The sequence below is a fragment of the Oncorhynchus tshawytscha genome, linkage group LG25, assembly GCF_018296145.1.
Source record: "Oncorhynchus tshawytscha isolate Ot180627B linkage group LG25, Otsh_v2.0, whole genome shotgun sequence".
In the NCBI taxonomy this organism is placed as follows: Eukaryota; Metazoa; Chordata; class Actinopteri; order Salmoniformes; family Salmonidae; genus Oncorhynchus; species Oncorhynchus tshawytscha.
Window position 1 is genome coordinate 3,375,301 of NC_056453.1, and position 26,075 is coordinate 3,401,375.

The window sequence follows — 26,075 nt, forward strand, 5'->3', positions numbered from 1 at the left end:
GGAGGCCTACAAACCTGACTCAGTTACACCAGCTCTGTCAGGAGGAATGAGCCAAAATTCACCCAACTTATTATGGGAAGCTTGTGGAATGGTACACAAAACATTTGACCCAAGTTAAACAATTTAAAGGCAATGCTACCAAATACTAATTGAATGTATGTAAACTTCTGACCCACTGGGAATTTGAAATAAAAGCTGAAATAAATCATTCTCTCTACTATCATTCTGACATTTCACATTCTTAAAATAAAGTGGTGATCCTAACTGACCTAAGACAGGGAATTTTTACTAGGATTAAATGTCAGGAATTGTGAAAAACTGAGTTTAAATGTATTTGGCTAAGGTGTATGTAAACTTCCAACTTCAGTTGTAACTGGTCCATAGTCAGACATACAGTACAGCGTTGTAGTTGACAAGGCTAGATATATAATTCTTCATTGTTGGTTGCAGGATCTCAGGCTCAGGACCCCTCTAGTCACCCAGAAATGCTGATTTAACCTGGGAGGTGTACCTCATCCCCCACCACATCCAAAATGGCACATCAATCCACCCTCTTCTCCTAATTCCCAACTGGATCCAGGTGCGTTTGGCAGGGTTGAGTCCTCATCCTTCAGGGATCGAGGAATTAGAGGAAAAGGTGGAGGAGGAAAACCACATGTACTCTGTCCAGTCATCCTCCCCACGCATGCCTCCACAATTACCCCCTCTCTCCAAATGTTTTGTGTGTATTCCAGCTTGATACAGCCCCCTCTTTCCGCACATATGTGTTCACGTACGCGTGTGTCATTAGCTTGTGTATGTGTGTGTGAGAGGGGGGGGCCGTGGTCATAGGGGCCGTGGCCGGTGCAGCCCGTCAATGTCGGGGGTGAGCTGGGGGCTGTGCGTGGCCTTGGTGGGGGTCCAGTCCCCTAGGGAGGCCTGAGCGGCCTTGCGGTGGGCCAGCCGGTGGGTGATGGAGAAGCCTGCGTTGCCCTCCAACTGGGATAGCACTACCAGCACCTGCCTGCAGGGGGAGACACAGTTAGGAAACACTGTCAGGAAACATGACCGTCTTCAACAGAAAGACGAGGTATATGAAGAGTGGAGAATATGACCGGGAGAGAACATTGCCAGAAAACATTGTAATCATTCCGTGAACAGTGAGGTGGTATATAACGAAGTATGGATTCTAAATATGTATTTCTAGGCAATGTAGAAAACTATAGCCTACTCATATTTAGGAGGTCCAGTTCTTTGGAAAGATAACTGCCTCGTGCTTCTCCGCCCATGCATAGCCAGCCTACTTTATTTCATTGAGACTACACATATACTAGGTGTACTTGATGTCACACGCCCAACTAAGAGAGGAGAGGTAGGCTACTTAACTTGAAGCAGTGAATTCTGGGTATGTGAATGTGGCAAAAATGTGGTAGGCTAATGCATACAAAGCAGAAAGATTACCGTTTCCAAATCAGGACAACTAAAACATTTTCTTCTGATCTGACCTCCCGCTCCCAACCGCAGCGTGAACAATGACGACCACACCGCAATGACCTCTGTCGGGAAAGCAGGTCTACCTGGGGCCTCATTTGTAACCATTGCATACATTTACCACTAAATATCTGCGTGCACCATTTCTGAAAACACTGCAGACGCACAGAAATTATACGATTTATAAACTTGGGGAACCCCATACAGTACATACCCATGTATCCATTATAAATTAGACCTGTATGTGCAAACAAGCATTAGATCTCCGCCTGAAAGCGCCCATCATCCACATTTTATGGTGTATAGTTTGAAAGTATTGGAATTAGACCAAGACAAAAGGAAATAGCAACTGGATCAAATGTCTTTGGAGGTTGTGGCAGAACGCTTCATTTTGCAGTGGCCGTTTGTGAAAGACAAAAACAATTGTTGTGGACCTGTAAACAGATTGTTTGAATGCATGTTTTGCATTCACTTTTTCCAGAACCTAAATATGCTTCACTACACGCGAATTCTGAAACAAAATGAAAACTACAGTAGGCCTACTTACAGTGGTAGCCTACACACCTCAATGACAAATATCAACTGTCTGTTCACCTGTTAAATTCTACTGTATGTTATAAACTGCGCTCCCTGTCGGATGCAAAGAGCAAAAACTTGAAATTATAATTGCCTAACTAATAGTCCCAGTTAATTGAGAGATGCACATGGTAATTTGGTGTACGGCTACTATGGGAATAACAACTCATGGCCAGAAAAAGGAGAGGCATTTATTCCGCAATGGTTATGATATATGTATTATGTTCAGAAATTAAATATAGCCTATGCTAGAAATGAACATTGCAGTACTCATATGTAGCCTACAAACATCAATGGAAAAGGTGAACCTGCCATTAAACTGCGCTTAGGATCAGATAGAGAAAAATATGCTGCTTGAAATAGCTTATCTATTTACTACTGTGTAGTGGGATGAATGGTAACCTATCCTAACCTGTTGTAGGCCTATAGGCTATCTATTTACTAATGTTTAGTGGGATGAATGGTAACCTATCCTAACCTGTTGTAGGCCTATAGGCTATCTATTTACTAATGTTTAGTGGGATGAATGGTAACCTATCCTAACCTGTTGTAGGCCTATAGGCTATCTATTTACTACTGTGTAGTGGGATGAATGGTAACCTATCCTAACCTGTTGTAGGCCTATAGGCTATCTATTTACTAATGTTTAGTGGGATGAATGGTAACCTATCCTAACCTGTTGTAGGCCTATAGGCTATCTATTTACTACTGTGTAGTGGGATGAATGGTAACCTATCCTAACCTGTTGTAGGCCTATAGGCTATCTATTTACTACTGTTTAGTGGGATGAATGGTAACCTATCCTAACCTGTTGTAGGCCTATAGGCTATCTATTTACTACTGTTTAGTGGGATGAATGGTAACCTATCCTAACCTGTTGTAGGCCTATAGGCTATCTATTTACTACTGTTTAGTGGGATGAATGGTAACCTATCCTAACCTGTTGTAGGCCTATAGGCTATCTATTTACTAATGTTTAGTGGGATGAATGGTAACCTATCCTAACCTGTTGTAGGCCTATAGGCTATCTATTTACTAATGTTTAGTGGGATGAATGGTAACCTATCCTAACCTGTTGTAGGCCTATAGGCTATCTATTTACTACTGTTTAGTGGGATGAATGGTAACCTATCCTAACCTGTTGTAGGCCTATAGGCTATATATTTACTAATGTTTAGTGGGATGAATGGTAACCTATCCTAACCTGTTGTAGGCCTATAGGCTATCTATTTACTAATGTTTAGTGGGATGAATGGTAACCTATCCTAACCTGTTGTAGGCCTATAGGCTATCTATTTACTACTGTGTAGTGGGATGAATGGTAACCTATCCTAACCTGTTGTAGGTCTATAGGCTATCTATTTACTACTGTGTAGTGGGATGAATGGTAACCTATCCTAACCTGTTGTAGGCCTATAGGCTATCTATTTACTACTGTTTAGTGGGATAAATGGTAACCTATCCTAACCTGTTGTAGGCCTATAGGCTATCTATTTACTACTGTTTAGTGGGATGAATGGTAACCTATCCTAACCTGTTGTAGGCCTATAGGCTATCTATTTACTACTGTTTAGTGGGATGAATGGTAACCTATCCTAACCTGTTGTAGGCCTATAGGCTATCTATTTACTACTGTTTAGTGGGATGAATGGTAACCTATCCTAACCTGTTGTAGGCCTATAGGCTATCTATTTACTACTGTTTAGTGGGATGAATGGTAACCTATCCTAACCTGTTGTAGGCCTATAGGCTATCTATTTACTACTGTTTAGTGGGATGAATGGTAACCTATCCTAACCTGTTGTAGGCCTATAGGCTATCTATTTACTACTGTTTAGTGGGATGAATGGTAACCTATCCTAACCTGTTGTAGGCCTATAGGCTATCTATTTACTACTGTTTAGTGGGATGAATGGTAACCTATCCTAACCTGTTGTAGGCCTATAGGCTATCTATTTACTACTGTTTAGTGGGATGAATGGTAACCTATCCTAACCTGTTGTAGGCCTATAGGCTATATATTTACTACTGTTTAGTGGGATAAATGGTAACCTATCCTAACCTGTTGTAGGCCTATAGGCTATCTATTTACTACTGTTTAGTGGGATGAATAGTAACCTATCCTAACCTGTTGTAGGCCTATAGGCTAATCTATTTACTACTGTTTAGTGGGATGAATGGTAACCTATCCTAACCTGTTGTAGGCCTATAGGCTATCTATTTACTACTGTTTAGTGGGATGAATGGTAACCTATCCTAACCTGTTGTAGGCCTATAGGCTATCTATTTACTACTGTTTAGTGGGATGAATGGTAACCTATCCTAACCTGTTGTAGGCCTATAGGCTATCTATTTACTACTGTTTAGTGGGATGAATGGTAACCTATCCTAACCTGTTGTAGGCCTATAGGCTATTTTGCGAGTAGCGTATGAAACCATCACAGTCTGAAAAGGTGAGGAATTTAACCTGCAATGATCATGGAAATAAAATAAATAGTAGGAAATATATGAATATTTCAAATTATTTTAGAATGCAAAGATAAATTGATTTGCTTTTCTCAATAATGACAAATGATTGAATCTTGTAATTCAGCTTGGCCTACCTGTTCTTTTGTTATGAATTAATTGTCATCATATATTCCCCATTTACACAATTACACTCTTTTTGCCTTCTTGCAATGCAATACTTCAACCACTAGAAACTGTGCGTACACATGGTCTAAAATATGCGGGAGGATAAGCACATTCTCACGTCAAGTTAGTTTTTTATAAATGCCAACTTTTGTACGAAAACTGGTGCACGCATGTTCAGGGGCCGTTTCTGATTTCATTGATCCTTTTCATATCTCAGATAGGCCTAGTTTAGGTGAGTTAAAATGATATACTTCAGTGGTGGTACTGGCTATATGTCTAAAGATGGCTGTAACATCGCACAACCTTCAATACTTATGGGATGAAGCTGTAACAATCTGGCGAATACATTATATTATTTGTGAGGAGGTAAAAGGCTACAGATCATGTTTTCCATCCGATCCTGCAACCTCCGCTGCATCGGCCCACAGGTAGGCCAAATGATCCTGCTAGCTCCGCTGCATCGGCCCACAGGTAGGCCATATGATCCTGCAACCTCCGCTGCATCGGCCCACAGGTAGGCCATATGATCCTGCAACCTCCGCTGCACAGGTCCATATGATCCTGCAACCTCCGCTGCAGGCCCACAGGTAGGCCATATGATCCTGCAACCTCCGCTGCATCGGCCCACAGGTAGGCCATATGATCCTGCAACCTCCGCTGCATCGGCCCACAGGTAGGCCATATGATCCTGCAACCTCCGCTGCATAGGCCCACAGGTTGGCCATCCGCTGCATGATCCTGCAACCTCCGCTGCATCGGCCCACAGGTAGGTCATATGATCCTGCTAGCTCCCCATAGGTAGGCTGCATAGGCCCATAGGTAGGCCATATGATCCTGCAACCTCCGCTGCATAGGCCCACAGGTAGGCCATATGATCCTGCTAGCTCCCACAGGTAGGCCATATGCTGCATAGGCCCACAGGTAGGCCATATGATCCTGCTACCTCCGCTGCATAGGCCCATAGGTAGGCCATATGATCCTGCTATAGCCCACAGGTAGGCCGATCTGCATAGGCCCACAGGTAGGCAGGTAAGCCATATGATCCTGCTAGCTCTGAACTCCAAAGTGACAATGTGACATAATATCCCTAGTTGATATTGACTGCTAACATGAATGACTTTCAGCTCAAAATGCAGGTATAAAACGCAGTTTATTTTTCTGTATCTTGTGTTTTGAAAATGCTTTACCGTTTATGGCTGTTACATTTGGGCAGCGTTTGCATGCGCGCGCTCACCCTGTGTACATGTGCGGGGGTCGCAAGCTTTGAACCACTCGTTTTTGGGGGTTGCGGGTCAGAAAGCTTGAAAACCACTGAGCTAGTGACCAGATTGCAGATTTGTTGTACAGCTATAGGATCAGATTTAGCACAAAAATCAAATTGTAGGGAGAGAGGATTACCATAAATGAATATGTAGCTCCAAAAACTGTTTGGTGGTCAAGAATATGAACCGTTTACTACTGGTTCACCAGCAATGGGGCAAAACCCTAACCCAGGCCTACTGATCTTTTGGTAGGTCAAATTTACTTTTGATGCTTGCATTTTGGATTTGTTGTTAAAATGTGTTATAATATAATCAAAATGTGTTGTAGACAAAATAATGAAAAGGGCTGTCTGGTAGCCTCAATACATAGACAAAGAGTTGTAGTTGAATAGGTCATTTCCTCTAGCCTATAGTGTTTTAACTTGACTTGAAAAAACTTGTGACTCGACTCGACCTTAGAATGCACGACTTGGACTTGACTCGAGACTCGACCGGTTGTGCTTGGGACTCGACTTGAGACTTGGACCTTGTGACTTGGTCCCACCTCTGCCTATTAGGACCTGTGTAAGCTTACATTCTAAAAATGCCTATATAAACAATGTACTGTTTGGTGTACAGTAGCACCTGTGTAGAGGCGGTACACTGTCGATGGTCTTGAGGCTGCCGCGGGTGGACACTACATTGAAGCTGTCTGTACAGTCACATGACACGTGGAGGTAGTACTTGGGGTGGCGGTTCTCCACCACCACGATCAGTCCCGCCCAGCCATGGGTCAGGTAGTAGCATGTCATGCCCTCGCGACCCTGCAGAGACATACAGAGACAGAGAGACAGACACAGGAACACAGAGGCAGACACACACAAAAAAAACACAGACAGACAGAAACAAAGATACAGACAGTAACACAAACAGACACAAATACATTGTAAATAGTACATACATAAGATTCCATTGGAGTTACACATATGCCTGTGACACCATCTCTCTCTATTCAATCCTCCTACTATGTTTAGGTAATGCCAGTTTCTGATTTCTATAACTGGATGTGTTTCGTCTCCAGTGGTGAAATGCTCTTTGCCGTCGCTGTGCGAGTGAGAGTGTGTGTCTGTTACAGAGTAAGTGTACGTGGTGTATGCTACTCCCTCCTCACCTCGTGTCTCTCTCCCTTGTTCTCGGTCAGTAGGATGATGGCGTCGGCCAGCGTGGTAGCGGTAGCCTCCACCTGCTCCACCATCACCTGACGGGAGCTGTAGATGGCCAGAATGTACCCTGGGAAGTCTTGGGTGGGACGCCGTGCACTCGTGGGGCTCGACACTAAAAGAAGACAAGAAAGATTCCATTTTGTTTCCATTGTGATTGGCTAGGTTCAATCCACAAGCTAGCAGGTTAACTACAGGTGTAAGCATTAGCACTTATGGAATGGACAACATAGCTAGTTTATGACATGGTCCTTGGGAGTCTATGATAGATGAATCAGTCCATGGGCATATTCTCCCTATTGAATGCTTTACCGGTTCGGAACGCCTATGTTGTTTTTGAATATGTGTGTCAATGTTTGTGTATGTGAAAATGGAAATGTATACGAGAACACAAATGTGTGTGTGTGTGTGTGTGTGCGTTAGTTTGTGTGGGCAGTACTCCTCCACCATCCATTCATGCTAATCTGTAGAGGGCTATACTGTATGTATGTGTGTTTGTGTGTGTGTACCTGGTGTGGGCAGCCCCACTCCGCTGATATTCATCTGCCAGTGGTTAAATGCGCAGCACACCATGGCGTACTCGCCCGGCTCCAGCATCACTTCACAGCCCACAAACTTCTTAACGGCCCGCTTGCTGTGGGCCAGCAGCCGGCCCAGGGTCAACTTGTTGCCACTGCCAAACGATGCTCTGAACACCATGATACACAGGTCTAACAGGTGGCTGTCTGCTGTGTCCGACCGCCTAGAGGATGGAGGGAAGTAGAAATTCAGAAGTTTAAAATATGTATTTTTCATTCCAACAGGTGCCTGTTGAGAGAGAGAAAAAGAGAGAGAAAGAGTAGAAAAAGAGAGAGAGAGAGTAGAAAAAGAGAGAGAGAGAGTAGAAAAAGAGAGAGCGAGAGTACCTGCTGCCCTCCTGGAAAAGGGCGAACTCCAGCGCGGTCCTCTCCAGTACGGTCAGGGCAGTGACCGTAACAGGACCAAAGGCTCTGCTGGGGAAACAGCCCTGCAACCGCACCTCCTGCCAATCCGAATGGATCTTACAGATGTCAACTGAGTCAAAGTACCTGTGGGAAACAAGAAAATACAGAATCTCTAACTGTGTAACAAAGTCAGTTCAACCCTGACCAGGACGTGATCTTACGACCTTATGCACACACTCGTCGCTCAAAGCCAATTGTGCTGTTGTTAACGGCGCCAGAGGGGATGGCTGCTGTTTTGCTGGCTCCTAACCAATTGTGCTGTTGTTAACGGCGCCAGAGGGGACGGCTGACGTTTTGTTGGCTCCTAACCAAGTGTGCTGTTGTTAACGGTGCCAGAGGGGACGGCTGACGTTTTGCTGGCTCCTAACCAATTGTGCTATTTTGTGTTTTTCCCAAGCTTTGTTTGTAACTTAGATTGTACATAATGTTGCTCCTACCGTGTCTAATGACCCAAAATAGCTTCTAGATTTCAGGACCGAGACAAATATGAGTCTGATGCAAAGGATATACTGTTTCTTCCGGACCAGGCCCAAATCCCTGTCACTCGCATGAAGAAACGACGGAGGTACAGGGGGCGTAGATCCGGGTCCCTTGTGAGAATTCATCGGCGCGTGGGTAACCCGAGTCTACCATCCATCTATTGGCAAACGTGCATTCACTGGAGAATAAACTGGGCGATCTCTGTTCGAGACTATCCTACCAACCTGACATTAAAAACTGTAGTATCTTATGTTTCACTGAGTCGTGGCTGAACGACGACACGGATAATATACAGTTGGCTGGGTTTCCGTGCATCGGCAGGACAAAACAGCTACGTCTGGTAAGACGAGGGGTGGTGGTGTGTGTCTATCCCTCTCTCTGGTTTCAAAGCTGAAAGGAAGTGCAAGGGCACATGTGGAGAGATTTTCATCTCTTTCACCTCCTTCCCTCTTATCCCTCACTTCATCTGGGAAAACAAAAAAGAAGAGCAGACTGATGACTGACTAAGAAGAAAATAGGGAGAGATACCTCCTCCTCTTCTAAATCATTGTTCTCTTGTTCCTCCTGGACATCTGAAAAAATCTGATGTATGACCTGTTGGGCACTGAAACGTGCACTCATGTCTTCAGCAAAGAGAGAACTGGGGGACTGTCATCTGCAGCACCTATATAGCCTTTGATTGCCTTCTCCATTAGTTAACAAGAAATATTTATTTTTTGTCTGAAACTGTTTTTATTTTGTCTGTGAACTTGGGTCATGTGTGGGGTCGTGGAGGGGAGATGCTGCACGTGCACAAGAACGTTTTAGTTTTGTCTGAGTTCAATCAGTAGCACACATAATCTCAATTTCTCATTGTGTGTGTGTCTTTGTGGTTTTTGTGGTGTGTAAATGATTTTATAACTGCCGGGGCAAAAATGACCCTAAGACAATCTTTGTACCCTGGTGGTGTACAGCTTTCATGAAAACATGAACAAAGGCGATGTTTCACTTTTTCTAATGTTGGGGTCACTCTAGGAAAATATGTCAAATTTCAAGGTGAAAAAATATAATTTAGGGGGTTTTCTCTGCTGTTAAACATAGTGGTGGGTCATTTTTTACCCTTAAGACAACACAAAGGTTAATCCTATCAGTCCCGAGAGCCCAGCAAAAACCGGCTTTTCATTTATCTTCATGTCCAGCCTTACAGTTGAAATTGGAAGTTTACATACACTTATGTTAACTCGTTTTTCAACCATTCCACAAATGTATTGTTAACAAACTATAGTTTTGTCAAGTCGGTTAGGACATCTACTTCGTGCATGACACAAGTAATTTTTCCAATAATTGTTTACAGAGAGATTACTTCACTTATATTTCACTGTATCACAATTCCAGTGGGTCAAAAGTTTACATACACTAAATTGACTGTGGATTTAAACAGCTTGGAAAATTCCAGAAAATGATGTCATGGCTTTAGAAGCTTCTGATAGGCTAATTGATATCATTTCAGTAAATTGGAGGTGTACCTGTGGATGTATTTCAAGGCCTAGCTTCAAACTCAGTGCCTCTTTGCTTGACATCATGGGGAAAACAAAAGAAATCAGCCAAGACCAATTTCCAAATGCCTTAACTTCTTTGATATAGGGGGCGCTATTTTAATTTTTGGATGAAAAACGTTCCCGTTTTAAACAAGATATTTTGTCACGAAAAGATGCTCGACTATGCATATAATTGACAGCTTTGGAAAGAAAACATTCTGACGTTTCCAAAACTGCAAAGATATTGTCTGTGAGTACCAGAGAACTGATGTTACAGGCGAAACCCAGATAAAAATCCAATCAGGAAGTGCCGCATTTTTTGAAACCGCCTCATGCCAATGACTCCTTATATGGCTGTGAATGCGCCACGAATGAGCTTAGGCTTTCTGTCGCTTCCCCAAGGTGTCGACAGCATTGTGACGTAGTTGTAGGCATATCATTGGAAGATTGACCATAAGAGACTACATCTACCAGGTAGTTGCTTGGTGTCCTCCGTTGCAATTATTGCGTAATATCCAGCTGCAGTATTTTTCCGTTTGCTTCTGATGAGAAACCCACTGTCACGACTCATATATTATCGAATAGATATGTGAAAAACACCTTGAGGATTGATTCTAAACAACGTTTGCCATGTTTCTGGTGATATTATGGAGCTAATTTGAAAAAAAGTTTGGCGTTGTAGTGACTGCATTTTTCGGTCTTTTTCTTAGCCAAACGTGATGAACAAAACGGAGCTATTTCGCCAACACAAATAATCTTTTTGGAAAAAATGAACATTTGCTATCTAACTGAGAGTCTCATCATTGAAATCATCCGAAGTTCTTCAAAGGTAAATTATTTTATTTGAATACTTTTCTTGTTTTTGTGAAAATGTTGCCTGCTGAATGCTAGGCTTAATGCTATGCTAGGCTATCAATACTCTTACACAAATGCTTGTGTAGCTTTGGTTGAAAAGCATATTTTGAAAATCTGAGATGACAGTGTTGTTAACAAAAGGCTAAGCTTGTGTTTCAATATATTTATTTCATTTCATTTGCGATTTTCATGAATAGAAAAAGTTGCATTATAGTTGAAGTATTTTTCTGTCGATTTCTCAGCCAAGCAGGATGAACAAACGTGACATTTGCTAACTAACTGGGAGTCTCCTGAGTGAACGCATCTGAAGTTCTTCAAAGGTAAATGATTTAATTTGGTTGCTTTTCTTATTTTTGTGAAAATGTTGCTTGCTGCCAGCACAGCCTAGCATAGCATTATGCCATGCTAAACTTACACAAATGCTTGTCTGAGATGACAGTGTTGTTAACAAAAGGCTAAGCTTGTGTTTGAATATATTTATTTAATTTCATTTGCGATTTTCATGAATAGGAAATGTTGCGTTATGGTAATGAGCTTGAGGCTATGATTACGCTCCCGGATACGGGATTGCTCGTCGCTAGAGGTTAAGGTACCACAATCATCTGTACAAACAATAGTACGCAAGTATAAACACCATGGGACCACGCAGCCGTCATACCGCTCAGGAAGGAGACACATTCGGTCTCCTGGAGATGAACGTAATTTGGTGCAAAAAATGCAAATCAATCCCAGAGCAACAAAAAAGGACCTTGTGAAGATGCTGGAGGAAACACGTACAAAAGTATCTATATCCACAGTAAAACGAGTCCTATCTCGACATAACCTGAAAGGCCGCTCAGCAAGGAAGAAGCCACTGCTCCAAAACCGCCAATAAAAAGCCAGACTATGGTTTGTAATTGCACATGGGAACAAAGATCGTACATCTTGGAGGAATGTCCTCTGGTCTGATGAAACAATAATAGAACTATTCGACCATAATGACCATCGTTATGTTTGGAGGAAAAGGGGAGAGGCTTGCAAGCCGAAGAACACCATCCCAACCGTGAAGCAAAGGGGTGGCAGCATCATGTTGTGGGGGTGCTTTGCTGCAGGAGGGACTGGTGCACTTCACAAAATAGATGGCATCATGAGGGTGGAAAATGATGTGGATATATTGAAGCAACAGCACAAGAGATCAGTCAGGAAGTTAAAGCTTGGTCGCAAATGGGTCTTCCAAATGGACAATGACCCCAAGCATTCTTCCAAAGTTGTGGCAAAATGGCGTAAGGACAACAAAGTCAAGCTATTGGAGTGGCCATCACAAAGCCCTGACTTCTGACTTCAGTCTTATAGAAAATGTGTGGGCAGCACTGAAAAAGTGTGTGCGGGCAAGGAGGCCTACAAACCTGACTCGGTTACACCAGCTCTGTCAGAAGGAATAGGCCAAAATTCGCCAAACGTATTTTGGGAAGCTTGTGGAAGGCTACCCGGAACGTTTGACGCAAGTTAAACAATTTAAAGGCAATGCTACCAAATACTAATTGAGTGTATGTAGACTTCTGACCAACTGGGAATGAGATGACAGAAATAAAAGCTGAAATAAATAATTCTCTCTACTATTATTCTGACATTTCACATTCTTAAAATAAAGTGGTAATCCTAACTGAACTAATACAGGGCATTCTTACTTGGATTAAATGTCAGGAATTGTCAGGAATTGTGAAAAACTGAGTTTCAATGTATTTGGCTAAGGTGTATGTAAACCTCTGACTTCAACTGTATATTTATTTCAACTGCCTGACAATTAAATGTTTTATCATTTTCTTTTCATGACCAGGGCCAAGTAAAACACAAAACAATTTGACATGAACCGTTGCATTGATGAGTTATATTAACAAATCAAATCCCTGATAAAAAATGAATTTATATGAATGTTGTAAGTACAGAAACTGTTTGCTCAGTGGGAAATGAATATCCAACTAGTCAGTGACAACTGTGCAGAGTTGTGTTTGTGACAGAAACTATGTGTGTTTATTACAGTATTATAGAGTCTATGGAGCTAGGAACACAAGCATTTCTCTACACCCACAATAACATCTGCTAAATATGTGCATGTGACCAATAACATTTGATTTGATGTCCCTGGATTTCCTATTATCTTCGATGTTGAAGAACCCTTTACCTTCAAATTACTTTTGAGTAGCTTGTGAGCATCATGTTACATGTGCGTGTTCATGAGAGTCTCAGCTTTTCATATATGGCTTGTAATAGTTTCTAGCTCAAATTATTCGGACTCTACAGACTTTTTTTGTAAAAAGACCCAGCCTGGGGCCCTTTGGGATCCGCCCTCGTCTCACAAACACCTCAGCTCCCGTTAATCACACAGACGAATGGTTGGTACAAACGTATGCAGAAGACAAAAACGAATCCAACGGTACAACGTGTTTAAAAGAGGTTAGAAGTCCAAATTGCGCCAGTGTCGCGGTGGGACTCATTGAGTTAAATGCTCCGAGGACTTCACCTTGCTTGTCTACCATTTATTTGTCTGTCAAGTACTGTTTACCTTGCTGGATGCTGAGCAGAGTTACTGGGTTCTCTCTCTCTTCTTTCAGATACAGTATATAGGCAGACAGACTCTAGATTCCATTGCTCATTTAATTGACGGAGAAGATGAATTTAACAAAGACAGGCAGACAGACAGACTGCACAGAGCATTGGGCCTTGTACCCTACATTGCAACGTTCACTTAATTGACAAAGGAAAACAAGCTGACAGTCAGGAAGGGAGGTGCATCCTTGTTGCAATGCACTCTCAGAGTCTGATTCACAGCCTAGCATTCACTTATTGGACTACCAGGCACTAAGTTTAACTCATGCTACTCAACAAGCTAGCAGAGGTCAGTGCCTCTCAGTTTAAGTCTTACACACGAATGATTATCTGCTGAGTCAGCTAATTAACTACCAATTAGTCCATTACCTGAAATACCATCTAATTGACTCTTGTTAATGGCACTTGTTGGTTTTAGTGAGAGCACACCCAATGGGTCTCCAACATTAGAGTCACCCATCCTTGACCTAGTCCTAGGTCCTTGCGTGATTGGCACATTAAGACGGGACCTACTTGATGAAGTCTCCATACTCTATCCAGAAGACGCCCTCGCTGCTGCCGTGGGCCATGAGCTCGTGGCGGAGGAGCTGCGGCCAGTCAGGCCACTCGTCTGACCAGCTGCCATTCCACGAGAAGCGACCCCACGGGTTCCTCAACCGCAGAAGTCTGAGAGGGAGAGAGCATGTCATTAGCTGAAGCAATTAAAATGAATGCAATTGGGAAGGACTCATATCAGGGTTTGATAAGGTTCTTACAACTAACCGTGGTAAAGATGTAAAAGGATAACAATGACGGGATTTCAGAAAAAGAAAGATACATGGCTCTTTTCAACAATAACATATTAGTCCCACCCCCTTATCACTTGTGACCAATTAGCCACACCCTGTCCCACTAATAACCCAATCAGCTCTCACCTGTAGCTCTGCACGTCCCGTACGTCCAGGATAGAGTAGGCATGACGAGGGCGGAGGCCCAACGACTCATACACCACATCATCCACCTTCATGTTCCCTCCTCCGCATGATGCCCCCATCAGAAACCTACCCACCACACACACACACAACATAGATAGAGACGCATCAGAATAAGTTAGAGTCCATTTCCATCACCTTAAACTTGGGGCCAAAGTGGACCCAGATATAAGCCTACTCTTGGACTAAAAAAGTATTCTCCATTGAACATGCTTGTTAGTCAAGGAGTATGCTTAATCAGGGTCCATTCAATAAGCCTCTTCATGTCTTTTCAAATTAATGATTTGTTATTGACCGAGACCAGGGATGGGCAACTCTTTTATAGGCACGCGGACCAATAAGACACCGACCGGCCCATTTGTATTTTAATTCATATTTATTAGGGATCCATTAGCTGTTGCCAAGGCAGCAGTTACTCTTCCTGGGTCCAAACACATTAAGGCACTTACAATACATAAAAAACAAAATATAAAACAGTACATCATATACAGTGGGGCAAAAAAGTATTTAGTCAGCCACCAATTGTGCAAGTTCTCCCACTTAAAAAGATGAGAGAGGCCTGAAATTTTCATCATAGGTACACTTCAACTATGACAGTCAAAATGAGAGAAAAAAAATCACATTGTAGGGTTTTTAATGAATTTATTTGCAAATTATGGTGGAAAATAAGTATTTGGTCAATAACAAAAGTTTCTCAATACTTTGTTATATACCCTTTGTTGGCAATGACAGAGGTCAAACATTTTCTGTAAGTCTTCACAAGGTTTTCACACACTGTTGCTGGTATTTTGGCCCATTCCTCCATGCAGATCTCCTCTAGAGCAGTGATGTTTTGGGGCAGTTGCTGGGCAACACGGACTTTCAACTCCCTCCAAAGATTTTCTATGGGGTTGAGATCTGGAGACTGGCTAGGCCACTCCAGGACCTTGAAATGCTTCTTACGAAGCCACTCCTTCGTTGCCCGGGCGGTGTGTTTGGGATCATTGTCATGCTGACAGACCCAGCCACATTTCATCTTCAATGCCATTGCTGGTGGAGGGAGGTTTTCACTCAAAATCTCACGATACATGGTGCCATTCATTTTTTCCTTTACACAGATCAGTCGTCCTGGTCCCTTTGCAGAAAAACAGCCCCAAAGCATGATGTTTCCACCCCCATGCTTCACAGTAGGTATGGTGTTCTTTGGATGCAACTCAGCATTCTTTGTCCTCCAAACACGACGAGTTGAGTTTTTACCAAAAAGTTCTATTTTGGTTTCATCTGACCATATGACATTCTCCCAATCTTCTTCTGGATCATCCAAATGCTCTCTAGCAAACTTCAGACGGGCCTGGACATGTACTGGCTTAAGCAGGGAGACACGTCTAGCACTGCAGGATTTGAGTCCCTGGCGGCGTAGTATGTTTCTGATGGTAGACTTTGTTACTTTGGTCCCAGCTCTCTGCAGGTCATTCACTAGGTCCCCCAGTGTGGTTCTGGGATTTTTGCTCACCGTTCTTGTGATCATTTTGACCCCACGGGGTGAGATCTTGCGTGGAGCCCCAGATTGAGGGAGATTATCAGTGGTTTTGTATGTCTTCCATTTCCTAATAATTGCTCCCACAGTTGATTTCTTCAAACCAAGTTGCTTACCTATTGCAGATTCAGTCTTCCCAGTCTGGTGCAGGTCTACAATTTTGCCAGTGGCATGCCGTTAGTAAAGATTGAAAAAGGTAAGGGGCCTAGACAGCTGCCCTGGGGAATTCCTGATTCTACCAGGATTATGTTGGAGAGGCTTCCATTAAAAAACACTCCATGTGTTCTGTTAGACAGGTAACTCTTTATTCACAAAATAGCAGAGGGTGTAAGGCCATAATACATACGTTTTTCCAGCAGCAGACTACGATCTAAGTCTGAAATCTAAGTTCCAGCAGACTAAATCTAACAAAACTGCCCTGACAATCTTTTTATCATCAATTTCTCTCAGTACAATGCTTATCTTTCATAATTTGGTCAGATACACTTGGATGTGTAGTGTCATTGATAATCAAACATTTGCCTCCATCCTATTGCAAAATGTGTAGAATTGCAGGAAATTTGCTTTAAAACAGCATCATTTTTCTCTGCATGAGGGGGAGTATGGATATGGGTACACAGACACATGAGCCACTGCAGCCCCCCATGATGAGTTCCAAGTAATTACTTCTTTCCTTGTCCCATTTGTGCACATCATGATACATCTCAGAGACTTTCTCCAAAGACAAATCTCCTCTATTCCACTCACCCGGCCTCCTTGGAACTGAGCATCTTGGCCCAGATGAGGTCTGTGTCGATGGGCTCCTCGCGTGGGTTGGTGGAGCTGACCTGCAGCATGAGGGAGTCGCACGGTGCCCCAGTCAGCGTGGCCAGGCCCTCGATGGCGCGCCCTGCCTGCAGGGCAAAGTAGGAGCCGTGGAGCTTGGCAAGGGCCTTCTCTATCAGGGCCACCCAGAGTTGCTTACGCTGGGCCTATGAAGAGAGAGAGGAGGGAGGGAAGGGGGATGGAGAAAGGAAGAAGGAAAGATAAAGAGAAGAAAATAGGGATAGTAAAAGGCAGATGGGGATATAGGTGGCAAAGAAGGAAGAATGGAGAAAGGAAGGTGATAGAGGGAGGGTGGAGAAAGGTAATGAAGGGGATAGAGGGAAGTGCATGATGGAGAGAACAGTAGGAAAGGGGATAGACGGAAGGAGAGAGAAGATAGAGGGAGAGAGAAAAAGAGCAAGAGAGAGAGAAGGATAGATAGAAGGAAGGATTGGGATAGAAGGAGAGAGTAGGGTAGAGAAAGGGTGGGAAGGGGATAGATAGAGAGAGAGAGAGAGAGAGAGAGAGAGAGAGAAAGAGAAGAGGTCAAACGTATGTTTAGTCAAGTTTGGGGTCCCCAAGAAATGTCCTTGTTTTTGAAAGAAAAGCACAATTTTTTGTCCATTAAAATAACATAAAATGGATCACAAATACAGTGTTGACATTGTTAATGATGTAAATGACTATTGTAGCTGTAAACAGATGATTTATAATGGAATATCTACATAGGCATACAGAGGCCCATTATCAGCAACCATCACTCCTGTGTTCCAATGGCACGTTGTGTTAGCTAATCCAAGTTTATCATTTTAAAAGGTTAATTGATCATTACAAAACCATTTTGCAATTATGTTAGCACAGCTGAAAACTGTTGTTCTGATTAAAGATGCAATAAAACTGATTAAAGAAGCAATAAAACGCCTATGTAGATATTGTAACGGTTTTCTAGGTGTGAAGGAGAGTCGGACCAAAATGCGGCGTGGCTATTGAGATTCATGTTTAATAAACACAAAGTAAACACGAATCAATACAAAAACAATAAACGTAATGTGAAAACCCAAACAGCCTAAACTGGTGCAAACTAACACTAGACAGTTACAAGGACAATCACCCACAAAACCCAACACCAAACAGGCTACCTAAATATGGTTCCCAATCAGAGACAATGACTAACACCTGCCTCTGATTGAGAACCATATCAGACCAAACACAGAAACAGACAAACTAGACACACAACATAGAATGCCCACTCAGATCACACCCTGACCAAACAAACATAGAAACATACAAAGCAAACTATGGTCAGGGTGTGACAGTACCCCCAAGGTGCGGACTCCGGCCGCAAAACCTGAACCTATTGGGGAGGGTCTGGGTGGGCATCTGTCCGCGGTGGCGGCTCTGGTGCTGGACGTGGCCCCCACTTCACCATAGTCTTAGTCCGCCACCTTGTTCGCTTCCTTGGCCTCCTAACTACGGCGACCCTACTACATGACCCCACTGGACTGAGGGGCAGCTGCTCGGGACAGAGAGGCAGCTGCTCGGGACAGAGGGGGTCTGGCGCCTCTGGGCAGAGGGGGTCTGGCGCCTCTGGGCAGAGGGGGTCTGGCGCCTCTGGGCAGGCTGACTGGCGGCACTGGCGCCTGGCTGACTGGCGGCCCCCCCTGGCTGACTGGCGGCACTGGCGGCCCCTGGCTGACTGGCGGCACTGGCGGCCCCTGGCTGACTGGCGGCACTGGCGGCCCCTGGCTGACTGGCGGCACTGGCGGCCCCTGGCTGACTGGGGGCACTGGCGGCCCCTGGCTGACTGGCAGATCTGGAAGAGTCTGGTTGACTGGCAGATCTGGAAGAGTCTGGCTGACTGGCAGATCTGGAAGAATCTGGCTGACTGGCAGATCTGGAAGAGTCTGGTTGACTGACAGATCTGGAAGAGTCTGGCTGACTGGCAGATCTGGAAGAGTCTGGCTGACTGGCAGATCTGGAAGAGTCTGGTTGACTGGCAGATCTGGAAGAGTCTGGCTGACTGGCAGATCTGGAAGAGTCTGGCTGACTGGCGGATCTGGAAGAGTCTGGTTGACTGGCGGATCTGGAACAGTCTGGCAGACTGAAAGATCTGGCTGCTCCATGCTGACTGGCGGCTCTGGCTGCTCCACGCTGACTGGCGGCTCTGGCTGCTCCATGTAGGCTGACAGCTCTGGCGGCTTCTTACAGACTGGCAGCTCTGGCGGCTCCGTGCAGACTGGCAGCTCCTTGCAGACTGGCAACTCCTTGCAGACTGGCAGCTCCGTGCAGACTGGCAGCTCCGTGCAGACTGGCAGCTCCGTGCAGACTGGCAGCTCAGTGCAGACTGGCAGCTCTGGCTGCATCATGCAGACTGACATCTCTGGCTGCTCCATGCAGACTGACAGATCTGGCTGCTCCATGCAGACTGACAGCTCTGGCTGCTCCATGCAGACCGGCAGCTCTGGCTGCTCCATGCAGACCGACAGCTCTGGCTGCTCCATGCAGGCTGACATCTCTGGCTGCTTCATGCAAACTGACATATCTGGCTGCTTCATGCATGGCGTCATTGTAAACAGAGATTTATGGATATAAATTGCATATTATTGAAAAAAACATAAATGTACTGTGTAACATGTCCTATTACTGTCATCTGATGAAGATTTTCAAAAGGTTAGTGAATTATTTTTCTTTTAATCCTGCGGTTGTTGATTGCATATTTTGTTCAACGTGGCTAATTCAAATTAGCTGTGTCTTTGGTGGTGGTTTGACATAAATATGTGCTATGTTTTCGCCGTAAAACATTTTAGAAATCTGACTTGCTGGCTAGATGAACAAGGTCTTTATCTTTCATTTGAGCTATTGGACTTGTTAATGTGTGGAGGTTAAATATTTCTAAGAATATTTTTGCGTTCCATGCGCCACGTCCCAGTTAACGTCGGTTCCCAACTGGGAACCCGAATCCGTAACAGGTTTTAACAATGTCTACACTGTATTTCTTATCAACTTGATGTTATTTTAATGGATGAAAATTGTGCTTTTCTTTCAAAAACAAGGACATTTCTTAGTGACCCCAAACTTTTGAACGGTAGCGTAGTTACTTTATTGTAGAAATAATGATGTACTCTCAGCAAAGTCAGAGTAAGGGGTAAAAAGGTAAAGTGCGAGTGTTAGTTTACGAGGGGGGTGACGTTTACGAGGGGGGTGACGTGGGATTATTTAAGATACTCTATGACGAGGTAGGGTTTCCCCTCTTTATTTCCTCTATGACATTTCTGTCTCCACCACAGCTGATATTTAAAACCATGGATTGAACTGAATGAGTGTGTGTTTACCAGTTGGACTATCAGGTTGCTATATTCACTGCATAACAGTGTGTGTGTGTATGACTAATGACAGTGTTTGAAAATCTGTGTGTGTGTATGTTTTCACTCAACCATAAAAGTATTAGGTTGCTATAGTCACTGCATGACAATTCACTGCATGATCATTTGTTTGTGTGTGTGTATGCGAGTTTGAGAGAGACAGAGAGTGAGTGACTAGACTAGATATAGTTATGTGTCTGTATACAGTGTGTCTGTGTGCATACTATATCCATACACATGTGTGTGTATGTGTGTGTGTGTGTGTGTGGTGTATCCCCCCACCTCACCTGGGAGAAGAGCAGGTATCCATACTCGTCACAGGGCAGCATGTCGTCCACTAGGACGGTTATCCAGGTACCATCCTTACACAGCCTGACCTGGTAAGCCCCTTCCTGGCAGATGCCCCTGGTGATCATCACCCTCTCCACCAGCTCTGGACGCTCTGCCAGCACCGCCAACGCACTAAGGAACCTACAAGGCGGGCAATAAGATAGACAGTCAATTAACTAGGTGATGGGGAAAAAAAATCTATACAGTATTGCAATATAATTTTTTCCGCTATTATAAATCGATTATATGACTCCATTTAATGTTAAAAAGCACTAGTCGGTTGTACCTGCACCAAAACTCCAATATTTCTCCTTCTATAGCTTGTTCTCCATCTTCTTCTCAAATGGTGAACATGTTTTCAGCACTTTTCTTTTCATGACTGATCAAAACTAGTGAGCAATATGTTTTGAGCAATATGTTTGCAATACATACAGTGGGGAGAACAAGTATTTGATACACTGCCGATTTTGCAGGTTTTCCTACTTACAAAGCATGTAGAGGTCTGTAATTTTTAGCACACTTCAACTTTGAGAGACGGAATCTAAAACAAAAATCCAGAAATTCACATTGTATGATTTTTAAGTAATTAATTAGCATTTTATTGCATGACATAAGTATTTGATCACCTACCAACCAGTAAGAATTCCGGCTCTCACAGACCTGTTAGTTTTTCTTTAAGAAGCCCTCCTGTTCTCCACTCATGACCTGTATTAACTGCACCTGTTTGAACCCGTTACCTGTATAAAAGACACCTGTCCACACACTCAATCAAACAGACACCAACCTCTCCACAATGGCCAAGACCAGCGAGCTGTGTATGGACATCAGGGATACAATTGTAGACCTGCACAAGGCTGGGATGGGCTACAGGACAATAGGAAAGCAGCTTGGTGAGAAGCCAACAACTGTTGGCGCAATTATTAGAAAATGGAAGAAGTTCAAGATGACGGTCAATCACCCTCGGTCTGGGGCTCCATGCAAGATCTCACCTCGTGGGGCATCAATGATCACGAGGAAGGTGAGGGATCAGCCCAGAACTACACGGCAGGACCCGGTCAATGACCTGAAGAGAGCTGGGACCACAGTCTCAAAGAAAACCATTAGTAACACACTACGCCGTCATGGATTAAAATCCTGCAATGCACGCAAGGTCCCCCTGCTCAAGCCAGCGCATGTCCAGGCCCGTCTGAAGCTTTCCAATGACCATCTGGATGATCCAGAGGAGGAATGGGAGAAGGTCATGTCGTCTGATGAGACAAAATATAGCTTTTTGGTCTAAACTCCACTCGCCGTGTTTGGAGGAAGAAGAAGGATGAGTACAACCCCAAGAACACCATCACAACCGTGAAGCATGGAGGTGGAAACATCATTCTTTGGGGATGCTTTTCTGCAAAGGGGACAGGACGACTGCACCGTATTGATGGGAGGATGGATGGGGCCATGTATCGCGAGATCTTGGCCAACAACCTCCTTCCCTCAGAAAGAGCATTGAAGATGGGTCGTGGCTGGGTCTTCCAGCATGACAACGACCCGAAACACACAGCCAGGGCAACTAAGGAGTGGCTCCGTAAGAAGCATCTCAAGGTCCTGGAGTGGCCTAGCCAGTCTCCAGACCTGAACCCAATAGAAAATCTTTGGAGGGAGCTGAAAGTCCGTATTGCCCTGCGACAGCCCCGAAACCTGAAGGATCTGGACAAGGTCTGTATGGAGGAGTGGGCCAAAATCCCTGCTGCAGTGTGTGCAAACCTAGTCAAGAACTACAGGAAACGTATGATCTCTCTTATTGCAAACAAAGGTTTCTGTACCAAATATTAAGTTCTGCTTTTCGGATGTATCAAATACTTATGTCATGCAATAAAATGCAAATTAATTACTTAAAAATCATACAATGTGATTTTCTGGATTTTTGTTTTAGATTCCGTCTCTCACAGTTGAGGTGTACCTATGATAAAAATTACAGACCTCTACATGCTTTGTAAGTAGGAAAACCTGCAAAATCGGCAGTGTATCAAATACTTGTTCTCCCCACTGTATATAAATCAGAATGTATACAATCGCAATACATATCATGTTGTGATAATATCGTATGGTGAGGTCCCTGGCAAATTCCCAGCACTACAATCAATCAATCAGTCAGTCATTCAATTATTCAATTAATCAGTTAGAAAGTTCATAAATATCAAATCATTCTGCGAATTGTATTCATAGAATTGTATTCATAGATATGTAATTACTTCGCCACCATGGCCTATTTATTGCCTTAACTCCCTTATTTGACCTTATTTGCACTCACTGTATATAGACTTTGTTTTCTTTTGTTCTACTGTATTATTGACTGTATGTTTTGTTCATTCCATGTGTAACTCTGTGTTGTTGTATGTGTCGAACTGCTATGCTTTATCTTGGCCAGGTCGCAGTTGCAAATGAGAACTTCTAAACTAGCCTACCTGGTTAAATAAAGGTGAAATAAAAAAATATTTGAAATGGAGGTAATACCTTGTGTACATCACCTTCCGTGACAGAACCACTGACCTGTTATGGTCGAGTCATGTGGTACTGATGGTGAACGTAACAGCAACTGTAAGTGGAGGCGACAACATCCAGACAACTCTACATGTCAGAAGACAACATTCTGAGGAAGCAGACTCTAGAGCAGGCCTGGGCAAAGGCCGGCCCGCCAGCGACCTGATTCAATGCGGCCCGCGGAATCAAACTCAGATCACATAAAGAATTTGCTTTTAAAAACGTATTTGTTATTGAAATTAAATGCCCAATGAATACTCGCCTTTGTGTAATGATTTAAAGCCCACCGCTTGTGGGACATTTATTTGAAGGCACGTGAATGACAACTGCATGAGGACAGCCAGTGACTGACAGGCTGACACACACGTCACAGTTACAAATAGTAGCTAGCTAGAAATAGCGCAAAAAAATTGTTTTTCAAAGATTTCAAAGAAAAGGAAAGTAGACAATGAATGTAGGTTGTTCCAGCAAGAGTGGACATCGAAACATTTATTTATTGAGGTATCAGGGAAAGCTGTGTGCTTAGTGTGCGTAGTGAGCATCTCTGTTTTGAAAGATTACAACTTGTCCCGACACTTCCAGACGAAGCATGCAGAAATATAGGAATATGTCTTCTGAGCAGAGGGCAAGTGCATCGAAAGAGTTGCTTTCTCAGCTGCAAAAGCAGCAAGGACTTTTAACAAAACTGCATTCAGCAAACAACAGAATTGCTAGAGCTAGCTATGTGCTGTCCCACAAAATTGCTAAGCATAGCAAGCCATTCGCTGAGGGCGAATTCATTAAAGAATGTTTAATAGACTTTGCAATACTTTGCCCCAGCAAGAAAGAGCTGTTTGAAAATGTTTCCTTGTCAAGATGAACAGTGACACGGCGTGTTGTGGACATTGCAGAGAATATGGAACAACGGTTGAAAGACAAGGTAAAGGATTTCACCTATTTCTCCTTGGCCCTGGTAGAGAGCAGTGATGCACGTGACCCGGTGCAGTTGTTGATATTCTTACGAGGCATAACCCCAGACGTTGAAATTACAGAGGAGCTGGCTTCAGTGCAGTCAATGAAGAGCACAACCACAGGGAAATATTTATTGGAGGAGGTTAATAACTGTGTGGCAAAGCTGGGACTGAGTTTTGAAACGTTATCCAGTGTGACCGCTGATCGGTGCCCAGACTTGACAGGAAAAAACATTGGCCTTTTGAAAAGGACACAAGATCAAGTAGCTAAAAGAGGTGATCTGTAAATATGTTCTGAATATGTTGTGGATACAGTCACTAAAGTGGTAAACTTCATAAGAGCAAAATCTTTAAACCACAGACAGTTTGTCTCACTGTTGGAAGAGACAGAGTCGGGTCATGAAGATCTCCCCTACCTCACACACGTGAGATGGCCGAGTTTGGAGAAGGTGCTTAAAAGGGTGTGGGACCTGAAGTCGGAGATTCTCAACTGCAAGATAAAGAATGGTTGGCTGATTTTGCCTTCACCGTGGACATCATGACCCTCATGAATTAACTGAATTCCAAACTAAAAGGGAAGGGCCTTTTTGCACATCAGATATACAGCCTTGTCAAAGCCTTCAAGGGAAAATTACTCCTCCTGGCCCGCCAAGTAGAAGCCAACAATGTCACCCACCTTCTGACACTACTAGTCTGTTCCCTATCAGATGACAACAGTCTGACCCACTATCAGATGACCAGCGGGAGAAGTATACATCACTGCTGCGTGCTTTGAACGGTGAGTTTTCTCATCGTTTTGAGGATTTCAGAGTGTTAGAAAATGACATGCTGTTGGTTTCCTCTCCTTTCACCTTCATTGTGGATACTCATTGCTCCCACTGACCTGCAACTTTATCCATCTTCAGTCTGATGCAGTGATTGGAGAACTATTCAAAACGATGTCACTGACAAGGTTCTATGCATCTCTCTATGAACAACATTTTCATGCTCAGAATATGTTTGTACTGTTTGGGTCAACCTATGTATGTGAACTGACATTTTCAGTGATGAAATATAACAAGTCAAGGCACAGATCCTCTCTTACTGACTCTCACCAATCAGTAATCCTGCGCATAGCGACGTCAGAAACCATACCTGACTTCACTACTCTTGTCAATGCCCATCAGAGACTTCACTCCTCACACTGATTGAGTAGTTTAAATGTAATGTTGAGCTCTCTCTCTCTTGTGGTTTTGTGCATACCCATTAACAAGAGTTCTGTCCATGGTGCTGAATGCACAGTGTGCTTTTCCCTCCATGTAGTTCATTGCATGTTTGATAATGAGAATACCTACCAAAAGGAGAACATGGATGTGGTTTATTTCTGTGCATGTTAAACAAGTAAAATAAGTAGCATATCTGGATGTGATTTACAGTAGATATATCTGTCAACACAGTCGTACACATGATGTATAATCCTGTAATATGATTCTGGCACGCGATGGAAAAAATATATTCTAATGTGGCCCTCCATGGAAAATACTTGTCTGCTCTAGATGGAGGTTCGGGGAAGCTGACAATCTCTTTGCAAATCTCTCCTTCCTAGTGCAAAGCTCCATTTATTTGAGGCCTTACTCAACACCTTACTGAACAAGCACCTGGCCACATGACCTGAGATGTTTGTGTGAGAATGTGTGTGAGCATGCGTGCAATCGTTTGTGTGTTCTCGAGATAGAGAATCTGTCTCGAGAGAGGTTCTGGATGATTTTCTAGTATCATCTCAACGAGACGTTTTCAATAATAACTCAATCCCCCAGTCTGCTCCGGCGCTAGTGCTAGACAAGCAGGGCCATCCCCATGTAAATCAAATCAATGCAAATCAGATAAAAATCTAAATCCAATTACTTTGGTCGCAGCGATGGAACGCCGGACAATGACGGGTCATGTTTCTAGCTTCTCCGGCCACTCAAGGGCGAGCGAGAGAGGGGAAATGTGATTGGACATGGTTGTGTGGCTGAGGATGTGTAACGTGGACTGCAAATGTGACTGGGGTGTGATTCAGGATGGGAAGTGGTTTA

At 43.6% G+C, this 26,075-nt stretch overlaps 1 protein-coding gene across 1 annotated transcript in view; it reads right to left on the minus strand.

The window, feature by feature from the left end:
- Positions 1–299: 299 nt before the first annotated feature.
- LOC112224076 (calpain-15-like) overlaps positions 300–26,075 on the minus strand; it is a 105,149-nt gene continuing 79,373 nt past the window's right edge. The window contains exons 4-12 of the mRNA XM_024387370.2: positions 20,503–20,686; positions 16,797–17,020; positions 14,477–14,602; positions 14,076–14,228; positions 8,047–8,208; positions 7,651–7,883; positions 7,093–7,256; positions 6,567–6,745; positions 300–1,003 (exon numbers count right to left, since the gene is read on the minus strand). Of these exons, the coding sequence (XP_024243138.2) occupies positions 826–1,003; positions 6,567–6,745; positions 7,093–7,256; positions 7,651–7,883; positions 8,047–8,208; positions 14,076–14,228; positions 14,477–14,602; positions 16,797–17,020; positions 20,503–20,686 (1,603 nt within the window). The 3' untranslated portion in view covers positions 300–825. The remainder of the gene's footprint in view (positions 1,004–6,566; positions 6,746–7,092; positions 7,257–7,650; positions 7,884–8,046; positions 8,209–14,075; positions 14,229–14,476; positions 14,603–16,796; positions 17,021–20,502; positions 20,687–26,075) is intronic.